The sequence below is a fragment of the Sitodiplosis mosellana genome, unplaced genomic scaffold, assembly GCF_009176505.1.
Source record: "Sitodiplosis mosellana isolate CC-2019 unplaced genomic scaffold, AAFC_SMos_1.0 Smas_scaffold_5948, whole genome shotgun sequence".
NCBI classification, from domain to species: Eukaryota; Metazoa; Arthropoda; class Insecta; order Diptera; family Cecidomyiidae; genus Sitodiplosis; species Sitodiplosis mosellana.
This window is the reverse complement of record NW_022601190.1, coordinates 439,589-459,328: the sequence shown is the minus strand read 5'-3', so window position 1 is coordinate 459,328 and position 19,740 is coordinate 439,589. Positions and strand designations below refer to the sequence as shown.

Below are 19,740 nucleotides of genomic sequence, written 5' to 3'. Positions count from 1 at the left end.
CGATTCGGTTTTAATTGACTGTATTAATTGGAATAGGAAAGTCTTCTTTGATTCAATAATAATAATGCTTTCGACGATTGCGCTTTTTTTTCAATATGTGATTTGAAGAGCGGCCATCTTTTTTCAAACGCCATTCTTTGTACAACATGTACAATTTACCGATACAAGTCGTGTATAGATTACCAGGGTCGCCGGCCTACAAGGAAATCAAATTAGTCAGACTCTGCTAATTGGAGCAAAATTTAAACACTTTAAAAATGAAGCAAAATGTATTACCAGTATAAGACGGAATAGATGAATTAGACTAAACGCGTTTGGTACACTACTATCCATCATCATGACCGCTTCTCTTTCTTTATTGTGAATCATTGCAATAACTACCATTAAAATCACAATTATAATTCCAAGAGGTATCGTACACGCTCAACAAAACGTCCCCAATGCGCTGATACACACGTACAGCACAATGGCTCATACCTCAAAACTCCATATAATAACAACTGGAGCATCTCTACTGCCCAGACATACACTCGGTCATGGACTTCAGAGATTCTTAGTCGTCCGACCCCAGTTAGACCTACAATCACAATTACTTTTCGATTTCACACCAATCTGATGTTATGATATGCCGTAGCTGGGCGCAACCCAATCATAAAGCCTTTAACCATGCGCAATGTAAGTCTAACTCACCTTTGTGCGCTTCATATCCTCCTATGCATAACCGAAGCATTAAATATATCGATCAACAGTAACAACCGCAATCGCGCTGTCTTGAAAATTTCAACAAAATTTACCTACTTTCAAGCATGAATGCTTGCATTTTAAATGTATGTCAATTTAATTATTCTTCTCTCAACATTAAAAATAAACATTAAATGATACAATTCGAATTGTAAAAGTTCCACAAAATTGAAGAAGTAAAAAAAAAAAATCTTGGGAAAATTGGAAGAGACATGCTTTCTCCAATCAAACGGAGCATCAAATACTTGAAAAATGAAGAATGCATTCTTGAAAATCCCATTGTCATTCAAAGTAAACAAAAAATACACGATAATTCTCAATTTCATTTAATTTGCCCATTTTATTTAATGCAAATATTTTTTATCTTCAAATATCCATTATAAGGTGAATAAACCATAAAACCGTAGCGTCGAGTCCGTTTCGGCGATCAAGTTGCAAAAGATTTTGGTGAGATGTCGCTGTGCAAGTGAAAAACATTTGTTTGACAGATGAAATCGCATTGTTTGTGTCTATAGACAGAAGAGTGTGAGCCGATATGAATCTGGAATTATTGGGTATTGTTTTGATGTCAAATGTTTTCGTTTAAATGTGTCATTTTTGGTTTTAATTTGGTTTTTTTTCTTTCGACAGTGCCGTTTGGGTTGAGGAGTTTGATGAATATCGACTGTCACTTGTTCCTTCAATGAATACGGCACATTTTCGGCTGTTGGCCGGGTGGTGGTTATTTGGGACCTTCTACCATGAGGAGTTCTCAAAGCACGTGCATCCCGTTTGCAGTATTGGCTGGTCGAGCAACGAGTCCAAAGTAAGAAAAAACTTGATGGATACAATTTTTTTTTTGGGTTTACTAACAATTTTGGTCAATTACAGATAACTTTAGCGTCAACTGATAACAATTTGTACATTTGGGCTATTTTATCAAGAGACTTTTAGTGAGCAAAAGTTTCGATTGCCATCTCCGGTGCTGACAGTATAATTTGATCCGATCACCGATGCCAGTTGGCTTGTTTGTCCCATGCGATACGCCACTGTTTTTGTCAATATCAATGGAACGCATGAATGTTTGTCATATGACAGTGATGTGAGTGTTTTTAAAATTAAAACTTCGATTCGAATTCTTTTTAGAAATTTTTTTTTGTTCGAAAATTTTCTTGAAATTGGAAAGATAATTGAAACAAATTCTAGTTTGTAATTTTTAGGCCGATTTCGAAGCGAGAAAAATTAAAATATAATTGCATCATTTTCGGTGCGGCAAATAAAAAATACAGAGAAAAATTTTGCGTTAAAGTGGTCACATTTTTTCATTGAATTTTTTCTTCGTTTTTATTTGTAAAAAATTGGAACTTTACTCATTGATCATCAATTTTTCTACTTTTACAGTTATTAAACACATCTGATCCATTAACTCTGGTGTATGATGCGAAAGAATTGATTACATACGGAGGAGAGAAAGTGAGCTGGAGCCAGAGAAATTGCGCGAAATTTGTAAATTTTATAATTGAGTCCATATTTTCGGTTAAATACATGGTTGGTGGTCACTAGGTTTTTTTCTTGGACGATTTAGGAAAGAGTTCATGAAAGTAGTGATAGATTTGAAAACTATCCGTTTTGACTGAATCTCCCGAATTAAATCCGATTTCAATATAATTCATTTTATTTTGAATTAAAATGTCAATTTTGATTGAATCAAACTCCATTCTTTCCAGATACTACGGTGATGAAAAAGGCTCTTAGAGGAACATTTAGAGAAGCCATCGTATGACAACAATGTCAACAATGTGTCCCGTGTATCACTGTCGGCAAAAAATTTAAGGCCACAACCAACCTAAAAAAACCAATAGCAAACAACAAATTACACCCACTGAATTGCTTAGGTCTTTTATTATATAATAGTTTTCTTAAAACATTTCCTTTTCGAAAGAAAATAATAGTGAATTTTAGAAATCAAATTACATTTTGTAACGAAACGGAAAAGAATAAATCGAAAGAAAGACGAAGATTGTGTCTAGCCAATAGAAATGTATGCTATGAAACCAGACGGGACCGAGTAAAATTAGGGAATTTCAATAGGTGATGAACGTAGCGTGCCCGGCCCATTTTTCGATAAATTCAATGACATCGGGAATGCTTGTGTGCGGTGACATTTTGGCTGACACCGTTAATTTGCTCCAGACATCACGATTGGCCTGCCGATGCGAACGTTGAAACACGACCGGTTGCTTATGCTGAATCGGATAGCCGCTAACGATGCACGGCTCATCGTGAATATCCAAACTGGATTCGTATAAATTGCGATCGTCAGTCGGTAGCACCTACAAACGGGAATCCGGAATCGATTTGTCAAATTTTCGTCAAAGTAAGTGGTTTAGTTTATTTCCATGTATTTTTTCAGTTTATTCAATGTTCTCACCTGATTTATTTTCTGATCCATGCTGATGGCTAAGATCCATTCGCGTATTTCTTCGTGTATATTTGGTTCGTCGTGCAAGTGCATTTGCTCGGGTATTGGCACCGACGAAGGAAAATCGGTGACCGTAAAATCGGAATGATCCACTAAATTGCCCGAGCCCTCATCGATTGCTTCGCAAATATCTAAATAATGATTTAAAATTACGAACGCTTCACATTCACGATTCAGTGACCGTAAATCCATGCCAGCCTCAAAGAATGCCTTATCAACGGGAATGAATTCGGTGTAACGTAGAATGGCAACGGATATTTTGACAGCGATTTGATGCAGTGAAGGAACCTCTCGACACGCAGCCCGAGTCGCATAATAATGAGCCACTTGCAGTAGTTGTTCGAAGCGATCAGCATCGCTGTCATCGCCTGATTCGTCGGTCTTAATTGATTGTGTTAATTGGAATAAGAAATTTCGTAGGTCTTTCCACACATGTACACCTTCAGCCTCACGTAATGCAAAACATTCCAATGCGATTCGCAAGTAGATATTGTAGTTTTGCTGCAGAGCTGGTGCACCGTATTGTAGGTACAACTGTAATGCGTTGACACTATCGTGGTTTTGGATCAGATGGGCCGCATATTGGGCGAGGTATTTGTGCATAACAGTCATATTGTGTTGTTTCGCCTTTTCGATGCAACGTGTCCATTGACCCTGTTCGGCTAATAAGTCCAGTGCCGAAATCACGTCTGAACCAACATGAAAAAAACGAACAGAAGAGAAGAAAAAAAAAACAGAAACAAAATCACGGATAAGATTATTATATAAGCAACAAATTCACCATAAAAATAATGAGGTAAAAACTCACCGATATCGGCCAATTGTTCGATGTTGCCTTCGCTGCGAAGTCGAACTTTCTGTTGATTCTCAACATACGACAACAACTGTGGGTCAATCTCTTTGGCCAATCGTCGTGCTTTACTCCAATTTTCCGATTGTATAAACACGTCTACCGCCTCTTTCGGCAGCTCAGCGGCTAAATACAGTTGAACTACGGTCGCAATTTGATTCAACTTGAGTAAACTGGGCGCCAGTTGATAGGCTACTTCAACCGCATCATTTCCCTCCAAAAACTGGTTGCACATGCCGGCCGCTCGGATTAATGCCTGTTCTGCCATTTGCGGATCGGCATTCGGTATTTGGCTGATTTTCATGAGACAATCGATTGCCTTGCGAAATTGTTCGTTGCGCGCATAATCATTCGCTTCTTGCACCAATTGTCTTGCATCATTTGACAGGCCACTGCCACGATCGGCCTTGGCTTGCAGTCGCTTCACTTCGTTCAGCGACGATGGATTGTATTCTTTGGCAATTCGAATGGCATCGTTCCACATTTCGTTCTCTTTGTAATGCTGTAAAATGATATCGGTTCGTTCGGCTCGAATTAAAAGTGCCTCGTACTCAGCGTAATTATCCGATTCAAGTGCATCGGCTGCTTGGCTCAATAGCACGTCATTGACGGCGTCAGGCAAATGTTGTTCGGCGATTCGAAGGGCTGAACGCCAATCTCGACTGTGTGTGTACATCAGTATCGCCTCCTTTGGCTTATTTGCCAAAAGAAATTCCACCTCGGCTTCGCCAAATTTCCCATCGTCTTCGTAGTCCATGGCGATTTTCAAATGAACATCATCCGCCTGCCGATTTGCCATTCGACACAACTCCAGAGCAAACTCATATTGATTTCCTTCACATGCCAACTGGATGGCTGAATCGATCAGTCCCATTTTCGAAAGTAATTTAAATGCGGCGTCCACTGTTGGCAGTGATCGCGACCACATATACGCAACTCTATCTGATGCACCGTCAACACCTTTCTGCTTGGACACACGATACGCTTCTTCCCACAGATTTGCATTGCCAAACATGTGCACGGCCGCTTTCCAATCACCGGCCGCAATGTAATGAATTTCCGCCGTTTTGTATTTACCTTTTGACTCCAGCTCTTTGGCCAAGTGCAAATGCGTATCGTCCACCTGTTCACGGTGATACTGTTCAACCAAGCGAATCATTGCATCGTATTGCTCAAATCGTTTGTACATTGCAATCGCTAAATTCGGCTCATTTATGGTGAGCAACACTTTTTCGGCGTCACGTAATTTCATGTCTTCCTCCAGTTTGGTCGCCATGTCAATGAACATGTCACGCACTATATTTTTACCCAAATATTTTTCCGCAATATCGTATGCCTTCTCCCATTGACCATGACTGTTCAGTAAATCGACCGCTTCTTTGTACATTTCAGCACGAACCAAAATCTCTTCCGCCGAAGAAATACTGCCCATTTGGGATAATTGCTCCGAGAGCTCGACGGCAAATTGTTTGATCTCATCGGGTTCGTCAAGGACGCGGGCGATCTAAAAAAAATGATATGAAATGAAAATTCAAAATAAAAAAACTGATTTAGAATCGAAAGGGGTTCTTACATATCTAAATATTCTACCTGAACCGCTTTGAGATATTGCTTTGCTTGGACTGCTGCTTCTAGCGCCTTGACCGTTGCTCCAGCTTCGATGTAATGGCTAATTGAAGCGTCAGCCTGTCGTCGACTCACCAACCAATCACCCCATTCTTCTTCCAATGTGGTCACTTCCTCCGGTGACACACCTCGCGCCAATTCGATCGCTCGGGCAAACACTTTTCCCTTGCGATAATAATCAATTGCCGCATTTGGTTGATTCATTTTCTGCGATAAATCTCCGGCCAATTCGTACAGTTCTATTGGTATTTTGAATGAAAAATTACAGAATTGATGTGAATAGAGAGTATAGATTTGAATTGAATGGTAGGAGATTTTAAAGCTAAATTCATACCAGATTTAACTAAAGATGTGATAACACGATTCAACAACTCTTCGTCGTGCAGCAAATGGGGCAATTTTAACAATAGTCTCGCCGCTTTGGTCGGTCGATTCGCTTTAAGATACAATGTCATCGCTTGATCAGTCTCACCACGAGCTTCCAAAACTTGGCCAGCTTTTTGTTCTTGATTGCTTTTCAACAGGAATGTCATTTGCTCCTTCAATAGACTTTCGATATCCGAATAACCACGACGGTCGGCCAACTTAATTGCATCATCCCATTTTCGGAGGTCTTTGTACATTTGCAACGCGGACTCAATGTTCCCTTGCTCGATGTAAATCATTTCGGCCGTTCTGGAAATAGATATATGTTTAATGTGATTTAAAGTCTTTCCATTTTTAGGGCATGTTTATGTGAAAATCTTTGAGTCTTGGTCATGCTTTGATTCTTGTGTATTAGGTTCAATATAATGAACCTTAATAATTATTAATTCAATTTTTATCCTATGCTATACTGCGTTTCTATCGTTTTCTCCTTATTAATTTTTTTCATATTCCATTTTCCACTCGAATTTGTTCAATTTTTCTTTTGAATTTTTTTCATTCTTTTGAATTCAATCAAAAAAATTTCTTCACGTCATTTTGAAAATTTCTCTTGTAATTGTTTCCATTTGTTTTTCTTTGATGATAGTTTCATTTAAAATAGATCAAACCTAAGATCTGCGTTTAAAAGTGCCAATCGAACACGAACTTCAGGACATTGCAGACCGGGACCGGTTGTTTCTTCATATTTCTCTGCGATTTTCATGGTTTCGCTCAAGTAGAATGCCTTCGATGCATTCCCCAGTGCTGCGAAACAACGCTGTGCCACCTGCAATTTCGGCAATTCCAAATAGTTGCAATCATTTCCATTTAGTAAAATAATCGTTTTATTTCAATTCAACATTTTTTTGTTTGACATACCAAAATATTTTGTTGATTTAAGGCGACATTAGCCAGATTGTGCCACATCGCTTTGGCTGCAGGGACATCGCCCAGTGTTTCAAGGAACAAAATTGCCCGACCAAAATCGTTATCATTAACTGCAGTACCAAACTCCACTAAGCCCTCGTCAAGACTGTAAGTAAACTCAGACGCTCCGTCACGTGTTTTTACCTCGGTTTTATCCTATAGAATTAACGTTAATAATTAATTGGTGACTTATTATTTAGCAGCGATGACTCTTATTGCGTGCCAAATACTAAATATGAGCATAACACTTTGATTCTATTAACGGAAATGTTCTTAATAAATAATACGGACATTTCCACGTATAATTTCGGTGACTTCACCGCGAACAGGCATTAATGTTTTATGCTCCGGCATATCGATGTTGTACCAAATCTCGAGATTATTGTCTGTCTGCGCGACAACGACATCACTATGAATCACCCATTGCACAAATAACGCTTTTGGCAATAATAATTGCTTTTCGCCACTCATTACATCGACTAAATATAGACTGGAATTGAAGAAAAAAAACGAAATTCTCGCAAAAAAAATGTTGTCACATCAAAATTCATTGAATTTTATAAATCAAATTTGAATTAAAAAGAAATCAAAAGTCGAAAAAATTTGATGAAAAAATTGGAAAACAAAGCGACAGATGGGAAAAAGGCAAAATATAATCAAGATTTAAAAAAAAAACTCAAAATTTACTGCCAAAAAGAACAAACCGCATTTTCTTGTCGCGAAACAGTAACTTTTGGCTTGTTTCGTTCAGTTCGATCCAGTCAATTTTTGAATTATGATGAATTTGCGTAATGGTTGTCTCCTCAATCAAATCCACTACACAAATCGTTTTCATATCCAACAGATATGCCAATTTTTTGTTGTCTCTGCGAGAAAAAATCAATATTCAATTTAAAATTTGATAGAAAAATTAAATAATTCATTTATAAAAAATTTATGTGTACTTTGTATTTCCCCGTTCATTTAGCCGTACAGAAATCGTATGCGGATTGACGAATTCGGTTCTAACGGATCTCAAGATGAAATTATCGCCGTATTCCACCAGCGACAATTCACCGGCGTTAAATATAAGGCACACGTTTGGATTTTCAAAGTAGAATTTCTCATGATCACCAGTTTTCGTCCACGATACTTCGCTCGTTAAATTCCGCGTTAAATCGCACAAAATCAACGATTCATCGGTGCGTGCAACGAGGTAGTTATTTTTACCTACATTTCGAATACAAAAATGTGATTCAAACATTCTGGTTTAGACAGAAGAAGTATCATTCAAAAGTGTCAAAATTGAAACGAACCCATAATGCGAACATCATAAATTTCCAGTCCAAGTTGTGATTCAATGAGTACATTTCCACCGGCTGATTCTTGCAATTCCTTAACCAGCACTTGGCTCGGCGCCACGAATGTCAATTCGAATTTATCTTGTAGAATGGTCCGTCGCAGCGCTGATTCGAACATAATTACTGCGCCGCATAATGAGCCGATCACTAATCTGATAGTAACAAAGCATACGTTTTCAGAGATGCGAACACAACAATTGCATAACAGTAACTTGAAATTGATCGTGATATTGCGATAATGGTAGTTTACCTTGCGCCGTCACGTCGCCAACTCATTGCTGTGACCGAATACAGTTTATCGATTTCTTTGGTGGCCAATTCATTCCAGGCAGTCTGACGTGGACTCCATGTGAATATTCGTATTTTATCAAAACTTCCAATTGCAACCGCCTGCCCGTTTGGGCTGCCCGATGCTATCGTGAATTCCTTCTCATTTTCTTCACGCGAATAATCGAATAGACGTGACTGTCGACCCTGAAATATTGAATGAATCGCCCAAACATACACGTGTAATGCATCAAAAACTGTCTTCTATCAAATCTTGATCGAAATATATGGCCTATATTCTAAATTCAATTTTAATTACTGGGCTCGTAGTTCACCGTGAAATTCATTTTTAATTTTTAATGAAACGAAAGTAGAAAACAAAAGATGAGCCAAACCAACCAAACCATGCAAAGCCAAACCAAACCAGTCGACTTCATCCAAAAATATTTCATTGGAAAAAAAAATAAAAAAACAAAATTCCAAAGCGAGTCTATTCAACAACTGGCGTGGCCCTTTAACGAAAATCGCTCATCAAAAATATTTGGACCAAGGCTCCCTTCTCACCTGTGAATCATAAAATAGAATGCGTCGATCACAGCCAGCTGCAATGATGTAACCATTGGCCCAGGCCAGTGCCACCGGTGTCGTTTGATGCTGAATTATTCGGCCAGACACTTGAGCGCCCGACTCTTCGCTGATGTAATATCGAATAATCGAACCATCATCGTGGCCACAAATAAAACCGGTACCACGTTCATTGGCCGCCAGTGATACCACCATACTTTGTGTTTCGTACAAATTTTGTGATTTATTTGTTTTGGTATTCAACGCACGAACTTTACCATCTTCGAGGCCTGTTAATTATATTACGAAATTCTTGTTTGTTATTTCATTTGTTAAAAGCAGAAAGAATGCTCATGAGATTGTATCGGATGATAAGAGTGGTTGGTGCTAGGCTAGCACTGCTAGCGCCACAACTTCTCGGGTGACTGAAGAAAAAAAAAGGCCAAATTTGCATACAATGCATGAGGAAAAATATTTTCGGCACTGTCTATTGTGTATCGCATATATTTACTTAATTAAATATGACGCATTCAATAATTTTCACACTCAATAACACACACCCACACATGATGGACGAAGACGGTTTCAGTGAATTGTATTTCCGAAATCATTATGAAGAGAAAAACCAGCAACATATATTATTGAAATAAATTGTCGTGGGAAAGCCGGAAATTTGTGTTGTTTTCGAAGCAAATAGACAAATTACTTCTCTCGACATAGTCAATTAAAATCGGTTGCCAAGCCACATACACACACGGCATACGTAAAGCTTTTTTTTTCCAAGCCCGGCTTCAAGGTCGCCAGATTCAAACGGAGATAAACGTTAATTATAATTTAATAGACAAAGTTGAATGTGCACGATGCAGAACTCAAAAAAATGATTCAATCAGACTGAACTGGAGCGTTTTTTTGTGTTCGTCGTCGTCGTCGTCGTTTTCTTCTCCTTCTTCTTCACACAGATGGATTTTCTATTGTTTTGCTTGAATCGATGGTCATAAAATAGTCGACGGTTATATTTACTTAATGACGTCAAAAGGTGAAGGTAAACCGAAGATATACACTAATTTTTACGCGGGTGACTAGACCAAACTCTTTCCCCCTTCCTCTCACTCCAATCGATGCCCATTCGCACCGGAAACAGAGAATCTTTTGAAGTAAACCGTAAAATCGTATTTAGCACTGTCGAATCCATAGAACGAATCGATGTGACAAACATCAAAGAGTCGAAATCAAAACTTGAAATGTGTGTCCAGTGACCACCATATGTGATGCTTACACGGGTCAATGAATTCCAAAATGCACACAAGTGGAACAATAAAAAAAGAGCCTTGGTTCATTCACCATACCATCCATTTCGGTGATATATTTACAATGTCCGCATCCATTCATTCTCAAAATAGGAAGAAACATACACACACACACACACACACACACACACACACACACACACACACACATACACCATAAATTGGCCCTAATAAAAATTATGTGTGCTGGCTACCGGAATCGCCATCATGTGTTACCTGCGATGATGGGTCCAATCGACAGCCATACCATTGCCATTAAGGATGTCGTTTGTGGGAATTTATTGCAAATCACCTTCTTATCCGACCATGTCGTACCCAATTTGTACACGTACACAATATTATCACTTTGTGCGACGGCCAATTTCGTTGAGTCCGGACTAAATGCAATTTGACGGATTGTATACGATTCCTTGCCACTGCTTTGATCCAATGGTTTTGTGGCGAATTTATCACGTTTTTCACCATTTTCATCATACAATAAAATCGTTCGATCCACCGTTGCCACGGCCAATCGTTGTTGATTATGCGACCATGATATGCCACATATTCGATTTGGTTGATTCTAAAAATTGTGTTATATGACAAAAATTGCGAGTTTTTAATTCTAATTAATTCAATTAAACGTAAAATTGTTTGTATTCAATCAAAAAGTATGTAAAATCCAACCTGAGCATCGGTAATTGTTTTAATATAATTCAAAATCATTGTGTCAGCGATATGATAATAAACTACAATGAAACCAACACACCAAACAAAAAAAAAACACAAAACTACATTTGGTGAGTGAATAGTTTCTGAAATGAGTTTAAATGCGTTGCATTTGGATATGACATTAGGAGCAGGCCATTTGTTGTCTATCGGTTTCTATGGCATCGCTGAAGTGGAACAACAAAACGCGTTGACAACGTTTGTCGGCTACAGTTTTCCGTTTTTTTCCTTACATATTGTTCACCGATAGACATGTGTGTACAATGCATGCACTGCACACAGATGAGGGGGGTGGGTTTTTTTTCATGTTCGAATGACGCGCGTAAAAGACGGTTTTTTAACGTTCTTACCTTTTAAATCGATTTAATTTGAATGAATTCAACCAAGTGAACACAAGGCCGTTGTGTTCTTCTGATATTTCGTTTTTTTTGTGTGTAAATATTTCGCCGTCAGTCATTTCGAAAAATGATGGAAACGATTACAGCCACAAATTCATTTAAAAGGTGTAGAAAAGGCGACTTTTTTAAGCTCTCTACCCTTTTTTCTATATATCAATTCTATATACACATATAGATATTCATTTCAGCATTGGCGTTGCTTTGTAAAGTGAAAATTCGCGAATCATTTATTACAATTGAGAAAGGCAGCACTTATCAAACACATGTACATGAAACAACAACACGGTTGTCGTCGAGTGTGACGAGAGGCTCTTCATATTATCGGATTTTTGCAGAAGAAAAAAATATGTATGCTCAGACGAACTGAATAAATGAGACAGCCAGATTTCTTATCGCAATATGATAATGCGATGATGAAAGACCGCGAAACATAAAGTGATTCACAAAATGTGTCATACATTATCTACTGAATCGTGGCTGCTGTTGTTGTTGTTCTTTCATTCCGTTCGAGACATTTCACATTGAATTGCATCCAGTTAAGCATAAGCATACACAACAGTTTTCCAATTGAAAACAATTTCGCATTATGTTTTTTTTTTGTTCCTTCGTTCCCCGTTTCATCTTCTGCTGTAACATACACACCGACTGTTTTGTATGCAAGAGTGAAGTGATGAAGGTGGATTCGTATCGCGCGCTTGATGGAAAATTGGATGCTTGACTGACGACGAGAGCGATGAGACTTTTGTACTAGTTTCTGCTGCTTGGATTTCATTCGCGTGCTTTACGTATTCGTTTATTTCGCGCGCGAGAGAGAGAGAATCAATAGGGTTGACGCGCATGTCACCTGTTGCAAATTCTATAAATACAGACGATACCACATATAGTGTCACTACTGGCAGAGGTTCACTGCTTTTCCACACCGAACCGTACCGTAATTGTGGAAATGGCTCAAATGATTTTCCACTTAGGGTTTTTGAGAGTTAAACCGTTTACATGAACTAACACATCGATCGAAATAGGTATGCGTGTGCTTGTGTGAGTGCGTATGTGAAAAGCCCAAGAATGATTCTCCTTTTTGGTTGTTCTCACATCAAATCGGTGCCAAAAGAGCAGATGAGCTCACAGTATTAATGCGCGTAAAATATTGTGCCTATGTTCCAGCATCTTGTCAGCCAGCGAGATGATGTGCGTATTTGTATGCGTGCGAGTAACGCTGTATGTGTGTCTGATTTTCTCCAACTTTCTCTGTGTATCAAATTCATTCAACAGCGAGAAAAGAGAAAAATAAAGTTTTGCTCTTTCTCATCGGCTTCGACTCTGACGACGGCAATTCAAGCGAAATTTGCTCCATTTTAACGTGAATCAGGCAGTGCATCCTCTGGTATTTGACATCACACTTTATGTAGTCCAAAGCAACCGTTGTGTCGAGCCCAAGTGAATCGTCTCACACACATCATCCGAGAGAGAGAGCGGAAAAGAAAAGTATTTTCATCGCAGTTGTCGTGTTGTTGGATCCTTTTTTTCTCGCGCAAAGGAAATCAGAAAAGTTTGTTAATTACTTTTTTTTGTGTTGTTGTTGTTGTTGATTGCCGATTTAAGTGATAAATCACAATTTATTTCTAGCTTTGTTGCGTTTGAACTAAACGAGAAAAAAAACGAAACGCAACATTAGAGTTTGCAATTGGAAGCACAATCAATTTTGGTATTGCGTTTCCCAATAAAATATATATATAGTGTGTGTGTGTGTGTACGTTTGTGGCCACGGGCAATGTTTATTGCGAACATCGTCGTTTCAGTTCATGTCACTTGTCTTCGTTTCATTCTTTCTTTTTCGGTCTTGGTCTTTGACTTCGTCCGTTCGATGAAATGATTGCTTATCGCAAGTGAGCGAAAAATACACAAACGCGAATATCCAGGGAGAAGAATCTAGGCGGTGATGATTTGACAGCCTTAACATTTTATTTTTTGATTATATACACACATACATTTCTATCGAGTGTTTTTTATGACTGTCAATTTTTCTCGCTTTTTCACTACATTTATACGCGGGATACGAGCCCAATCGCAACAGCGTCACATAAAATCACATGATTGATGAGTTGTGGCACACATCCTCTCGCTCACTTGCTGCCGTCGCGTTTTTTCTCTCGTTTCGCGACGGCTTTCATCGAAAATTATTGCGCCTTCGTCATGACTCATAATAATTGCTGGTGACGATGAATTTATTGATAAATTTATCTACGCCCCATGTTAATTGTAATGATATGAATGATGGCGTTTATAAGGGACGCGATGATTGTAATTATCCCTTCAATTGCATCTCACTGACGTGCTTTTTTTTGTCTCACACATACCATTTTTTTTTGAATACCCAAGTGTACAACATAATTTATATTTAGTTTTATCAACAGTATGATGACAAAATGTTTATGCGATGCAGTAAATGAGAGGCAATGAATGAGAAATTGGGACATATCAAGAAGAATAATTGATTTGAAGAGCATTGGGATAATCGCACCGACCCCTCCTACCCGTTAATTTGGGATTAGCTCTGTGGATAATCTGTATGTAGCGAAATGCATGCTCGTGGTGTGGCAGCAAAATGGCAAAGTCGTCGAAAAATCTCACTCGGTCCAGTGCGTCGTGCTTGTCCAGCATCAGGTATGTGTAGTATACACTTTATATGCGGGAAAACGACAAACGAAATTAAATTTTAATGGCTTCTTTATTCTGCGAAACGTAACGGATTTCTTTGTTTGTTCTTTGCAAAAAAAAAAAATTACCTACAGGAGCAACATGGAATGTGCAAGTGGTATGTTGATTTCGTTCTATTTCTTTATATAAAAATTCATTTCACAAAAAATGGGATCTTTGATGGCTTGGAAAAACGCGGGAATCTTTTCTTTCTTTTGAAAGAAAGTAAAAAAAAATGAAAATTTACGACTTTTTTCGACGCCATCGCAAAATTCCCACTTTTCCACTCTATATGTGTTCAATGTCATCACCATTCAATTGAATGCTGTTTGCTTTGTGCTATTTAAAAATTCCGTTTGTGTGTTTGTTGTTTTTTGCTGTCATTCGGTTAGGTACGGGGCAAAATGACGTCAAGATGTTTATGGCACGCTTGTCGAGCGCTCGCTCTTGGTCTTTTGCTGATGTTGATCGGCGCTGGTATGGCAACAATAGGTCAGTTATTTACAAAATGATAAATATGGTTGACTCAAAATCATAGTCAATAGTGACAATTCAAATGTGTTTTTCCGACCACCCTCTTTCGTCCCATCATTCTTTATGCGCACAGGCTATTATGCGGAGCACATATCGCCACATACGGAAACGCGAAATATTTCAACGGTTCGCGTGAAACCCGATTCGAAAGGAATTCATTTACATAATCTGTCATACGCTGGCCCAATTGTGATGGGTTGTGGGGGTAAGATAATTAGATCATAAATCACAACATAATTTACAACTTGAAAACCAATTTTCTTTATGAGTTTTATATATTTGAAAAAGCATTTTTTTTGCGCCCCAATCTCTCTATCTATCTATCTATCTATCTTTCTGTGTCTGTCTCTCATTCTCGCTCATTCCCTTTCTTCTGAGAGACACAATCATTTGTACATTTTCTTTCAGTTCCATTTTCGCCAACAGAATAAATAAACTCACACAATTTTACCAACACATTTGTAAAAACCACCCTCGAATGAACATACTTGAACAAACACTTCTGTACATCTTTATTCGCTTCTAATTTATTCACACTTGTCGTCACCATAAATTTCAAAAAAAAATACTGCACAAATATTCCTGGGAATGAATGCTTGAGATTCACGCCATCGACACCAGAAATTTATTACAAAAAAAAACAACAACAACTCCTTACCATCGCACCGTCACCCAATCACCAAAACTATTTCTAGCTTTAATACTCCGTAATTTCGTGAATGAATTCAACCTTTTTTCTTAGACAAAAAATCTATTGCTTTAGCTTATATAGTTAGCTCGTAGTTTAACAAGAAAAAAAAACCAGAACGACACAGGAAATCAATCAATCAATTGGAGTGAGGATGAAATGAAAAATACTACGACCATCCATTGCTTGCTTTTTTTGGGCCTTAATTTTTTCCATTCATATTCTTATAGATTTCTTTTTATGCTCCGTTTCGTTTGCTAAATATGGCTTCTCACTGTACATAATAAACATTTTAATATTTATATGAACAAAGAAAAAAGTATGTAAATAGCTGTGAAGTCGTTCCGCCCAAAATTCTTCGGATGGACATTGCAAAGGTTACGTACTAAAGCCAATCGCACAATCTGGTGTAAGTCGATTAGAATCGATGCTATTTTGTTAGTCTACTATGTTTCCTCTCTCTCTCTGTCCAACAATTCTCCATTCACCGGCAACTACAGAAAAATACACAGGAAGTAACACAACACTTAGCTTAGACCCACTATATATGTTCTTTGCAATGTTTCTTAGCATCCCCATGTTTTAACCTCGTGATTGTGAGCCGTTATTTTCTCTCAATGCTCACCTGATTCCTCCTAGTTGGTCTGGACCGCGAACTCTTTTCTCACTCTTTTTCTTTCGACTCTCTCGAATCCGCTCTTCATTTTTAGTTTGCATTTTTCTTTTCATTTTGGCATTTTAACTTGAATTTGAATCGAAAACCATAGGCTTTATAATAGTCGCGGCATGTGTAATGACATTTGAAGCGAGGGATTCAGCAGCTAAGGTCGTACCCGCGAGATTTGCGAAATTAAGCACGAATAGCCGTGCTAATGGGACTCGCATGAACTCAGCGAGACGGACAGCCGGTAAGTCACATTTTTCAACACTACACACACACACACTCGCACACAACAAAATAATGAGAGAAAAAAACCATATCACCCAACAAGACTCAGGTCTCGAATCAAAAGAAGAAAATTGTCTCAATCCCATATAACAAGAATTGAATTTCTTCTGTTTTCTTTTTTCCTTCCTTTTTTTGCTAATTTTTGTGCATTGAGTTGCGTTGCTTTTTCATTCTTCCAATATTTTTCCCATTTGCTTTTGCTCTTCAATCAAATCATTTTGACCATATTTGTTTGACCTTTTTTTTCAACAAAGAAAATCGTTTTACATCCGATTTTACGCAATTTACGAACGACACAAGGTTTTTTTTTCTTACTATGTACATAAATAATCTTTTTATTCAATTGTATCAACATGTTTATAATCAAATTACATTTTATATTCGTGTTGGAACTGTGCCGTCGTTTGTATGCACTTCTTTTTAGGGAAAAATGTTCATTGATTCGATCAATTTTGTGATTTATGCGTTTTATTCACTATTTTAGCACCGGGAATGTCGTCATCAAATGTCGGATCCCAAACACGTTGGGATAATCAGCTGGGCGTATTTCGCACATCACCTCTCGGTGATAATCCAGCTCAATCAAGAACCGCTCAAACCGCCGCTCTTGTTCATTTTTCAAGATTCATTGGGTAAGTAACGCTGCTCACTTTTATAAGATACATTTTTTCGATTCGCCAATGAACGAATACCATTTCTTTAACATGTACCTAATAAATATAAAACGGACATGAAAGTGAACCGTTTCAATTGTTTATTGACAACGCAATAAAAAGAAAATTCGAATTTACCTTTTTCAGATCTGTAAATTATTCGCCAAAAGACCGTCGTTTTTCTCGCAGTGGTAGCGTACCGAATTTAACGTCATGCAATCGATCACCGACGATCCCGAAGCAAAACTCAATATCACCGACAGCGCAACGAATCCGTCAACACCATCGCACATCAAAGAAGGATCGAATTGCCCGCGGCATTCGTAGCATGCATCGGAATAACTTGAATAAATCGATTGATGAAGGTGGCGTTTATTTTACCAGTGCCAAACCGTCAATTGATTCGCAAAATTCAATGGGTAAATGAGAGAGATAAATTTTTCTTACTTTTTCGCAACGCGTCAATTTATTTCCGTTATTTTTTTTAAACTTTAATTCTCAATTAAATCAGTTGTCGGTTTCAATTTTTGTCGAATTGCTGCTTGTGCACTGAACCGAGTTATTTAAATATCGTTTGATTTTAGGTGAGTTCTCTGGCAATAAACGTGAACGAAATAAGCGGTCGGATACGGGAAAGCGACATATATTAGCGCGTCAAAAGCAAATTGACAACAGTTCTGAAGTACATAATAATGTTGTATCAAAAACGAATTTTTCGGATAATCGAAGGTAAAACAATGAACCAATCACTCGCCATTTTAGAGATCCAATCGCTTGATTACATTCACAAAATCGGATTTTAACCCATTCATTTGCAGCAATTCAACCAATTCCGGCATATCGAAAATATTTCGTAAGGGTGGCAAATCGTCCAGTGTGTCACGAACACCGAGCGTTGATTCAAGAGGTGTACAAACGGATGAGATTTTAGAGAAGGCAATCATAACGAGTCCACCGTATCGAAAAGCAGGCACGTTGATTGCACAAACGTCAACTCCATCGGTTGAAGGGAAATTTAAGTGAGTGACAATTGAAATAGGTGCTCTTTGCACTCTAGTTTGCACTTCACAAAACGATGAACGACTAAAATTTTAATCTTGCTAAATAATCGCCCTGAATTTGTGTCCAATTCGCAGAAGTCAACTGTCCGTTTGTTCCGAGCCGGCGAATATTCCGGTGTATCAATTATCGATCGATCAGACTCTAGCGGAGGAAGTAGTACCAAAAGTGCCACAATCGCCAAACGTAGTAAACAAAGTGCAAATATCAACCACATTATCGGTAGAGACAACAACAACAACAAGTGATGAACAATCCGTGCAAATAAAGCGTCCAACAACATTGGGCATCTTAGATTGTAATCGTGTCGATCCAGTAGTAGTAGCCAGTACATCGAATGAGTGTACTACAACAACAACAACAGCAACAACGTCGGTCCAAATTGAAAACCCGGCCGAAAAACCATCATCATCGGTGCGGCAAATTCCGAAGACATTGTTTCGCAGTAATTCATCGAGTTTGCATAAGCGAGAGAGTACATTTGTTCCGGCAGCCACCACATCGGCTGCTAATAAATTCAAATTGAGCAGCGAACTTGATCACATTTTTGTGATTAGTACTAGTCGGTCAAACAATGACGGCACCTTTGCTTCTGTCTCCGCCGCCGGTGATGATGAAAATTACGATTCGATTGAAGTGATCGACGAACGACGCATGAAAAATATGGCCAAATCGGATCGAGCACGACTCTACAAAAGCAACACATTCATTTGCGAGGAATATTATACGAACGAGCAATTGGCATGTGTTATGGACACCACCACCACCATCATCGAGCCAGCCAAAGAAACAATAATCGAAGAGAAACGAGAATGAAAACTACTTAACGGAAATTGACGGCCAGTGACCGAGGTGGTGCGCAATTAGATTTTGGGTTTTGTTTTTGTTTTTGTTCCCACTCACAGACATACAGATACAGGTGATCTTATGCCAAAATATTAGATGTATACACACAAACACACACTTGAATATAAATTTAACATGAAAATGGAAAAGTAAAAGAAAAAAAAGAAAGAAACATTGTACAATCAACGATGAATGCAAACATGAAAATTAGGAGAAAACCAAGCAAAAAATGATATTAATTACTTAATTTCGATGTTCAATATGATGTAATCGTGAGGTGCAAGCGCTACAAAACGTGCGCAGTCTAAACAGACACAACTTGTCTTTTTTCTCTCTCTCACTTTTTGATATAATCATTTCGAAATTCTGACGCGAAAAAAAAAGAATGCGCGCATTTTCATATTTCGTTGACTGAAATATACCCATCGATTGTAATATATACACATTATACATATATACATTGAATATATTTATTATACACGGCAAACAAAATAACCAAAAAGAAAAGAAAAAAAATTCAAACTCAAAATGAAAACAAATCCTCAAAAAAGCAATTATTATTAGCACGAGCAAAATGACGAGAAAGAAAACACTTACGCAACAAAAGCCCCAAACAAAACTGTGGATAATAACAAATGTAGCTATGTAGAAACACGAAATGTTGGTTTTTGTTTTCTGTTCTATTTCTTTGTTTCGCTCTTTATTTCAATTCAACTTCAAATT

General features: G+C 38.0%; 2 protein-coding genes across 33 annotated transcripts; one reads left to right on the top strand and one right to left on the bottom strand.

The window, feature by feature from the left end:
* Window positions 1-1,125: 1,125 nt before the first annotated feature.
* On the top strand, window positions 1,126-19,224 carry LOC129573125 (uncharacterized). Of its 32 annotated transcripts, none has more exons than XM_055453366.1 (19): window positions 1,221-1,295; window positions 1,372-1,546; window positions 1,612-1,822; window positions 2,122-2,268; window positions 2,448-3,097; window positions 6,691-6,914; window positions 6,985-7,118; window positions 7,978-8,205; window positions 11,783-13,140; window positions 13,994-14,255; window positions 14,384-14,406; window positions 14,681-14,780; window positions 14,896-15,027; window positions 16,278-16,418; window positions 16,944-17,091; window positions 17,260-17,531; window positions 17,697-17,841; window positions 17,931-18,131; window positions 18,249-19,224. In XM_055453366.1, exons 10-19 carry the CDS (start codon window positions 14,171-14,173, stop codon window positions 18,985-18,987), a joined length of 1,986 nt encoding a protein of 661 aa, XP_055309341.1. In that variant the 5' UTR covers window positions 1,221-1,295; window positions 1,372-1,546; window positions 1,612-1,822; window positions 2,122-2,268; window positions 2,448-3,097; window positions 6,691-6,914; window positions 6,985-7,118; window positions 7,978-8,205; window positions 11,783-13,140; window positions 13,994-14,170; the 3' UTR covers window positions 18,988-19,224. The 32 variants fall into 32 exon arrangements, with proteins under 32 accessions (XP_055309367.1, XP_055309341.1, XP_055309359.1 ...); XM_055453390.1 differs by having other exon boundaries at window positions 1,225-1,295; window positions 6,691-6,894; XM_055453371.1 differs by lacking the exon at window positions 11,783-13,140 and adding an exon at window positions 3,186-3,793 and having other exon boundaries at window positions 1,228-1,295; window positions 6,691-6,894.
* Window positions 2,597-11,283, bottom strand: LOC129573124 (intraflagellar transport protein 172 homolog). Its single transcript, XM_055453359.1, has 15 exons — window positions 11,155-11,283; window positions 10,705-11,050; window positions 9,182-9,471; window positions 8,601-8,824; window positions 8,306-8,502; window positions 7,955-8,219; window positions 7,715-7,876; window positions 7,302-7,500; window positions 6,963-7,166; window positions 6,713-6,870; window positions 6,013-6,353; window positions 5,643-5,917; window positions 4,011-5,556; window positions 3,152-3,891; window positions 2,597-3,053 (listed from the first exon to the last, which is right to left on the bottom strand). The coding sequence occupies exons 1-15, from the start codon at window positions 11,191-11,193 to the stop codon at window positions 2,805-2,807; spliced, it is 5,235 nt and encodes a 1,744-aa protein (XP_055309334.1). The 5' UTR covers window positions 11,194-11,283; the 3' UTR covers window positions 2,597-2,804.
* Window positions 19,225-19,740: the final 516 nt, after the last annotated feature.

Excerpts from the sequence above, each read along its gene's own strand:
- LOC129573125 (XM_055453392.1), top strand. The coding sequence starts at position 14,171 with ATGCATGCTCGTGGTGTGGCAGCAAAATGGCAAAGTCGTCGAAAAATC. Across the intron at positions 14,256-14,383 it reads TCGTGCTTGTCCAGCATCAG|GAGCAACATGGAATGTGCAA; the intron begins GTATGTGTAGTA and ends AATTACCTACAG. Across the intron at positions 17,532-17,696 it reads TGATTCGCAAAATTCAATGG|GTGAGTTCTCTGGCAATAAA; the intron begins GTAAATGAGAGA and ends GTTTGATTTTAG.
- LOC129573124 (XM_055453359.1), bottom strand. The coding sequence starts at position 11,193 with ATGATTTTGAATTATATTAAAACAATTACCGATGCTCAG. Across the intron at positions 6,871-6,962 it reads TAAATCAACAAAATATTTTG|GTGGCACAGCGTTGTTTCGC; the intron begins GTATGTCAAACA and ends CCGAAATTGCAG. Across the intron at positions 5,918-6,012 it reads CACATCTTTAGTTAAATCTG|AACTGTACGAATTGGCCGGA; the intron begins GTATGAATTTAG and ends AAATACCAATAG.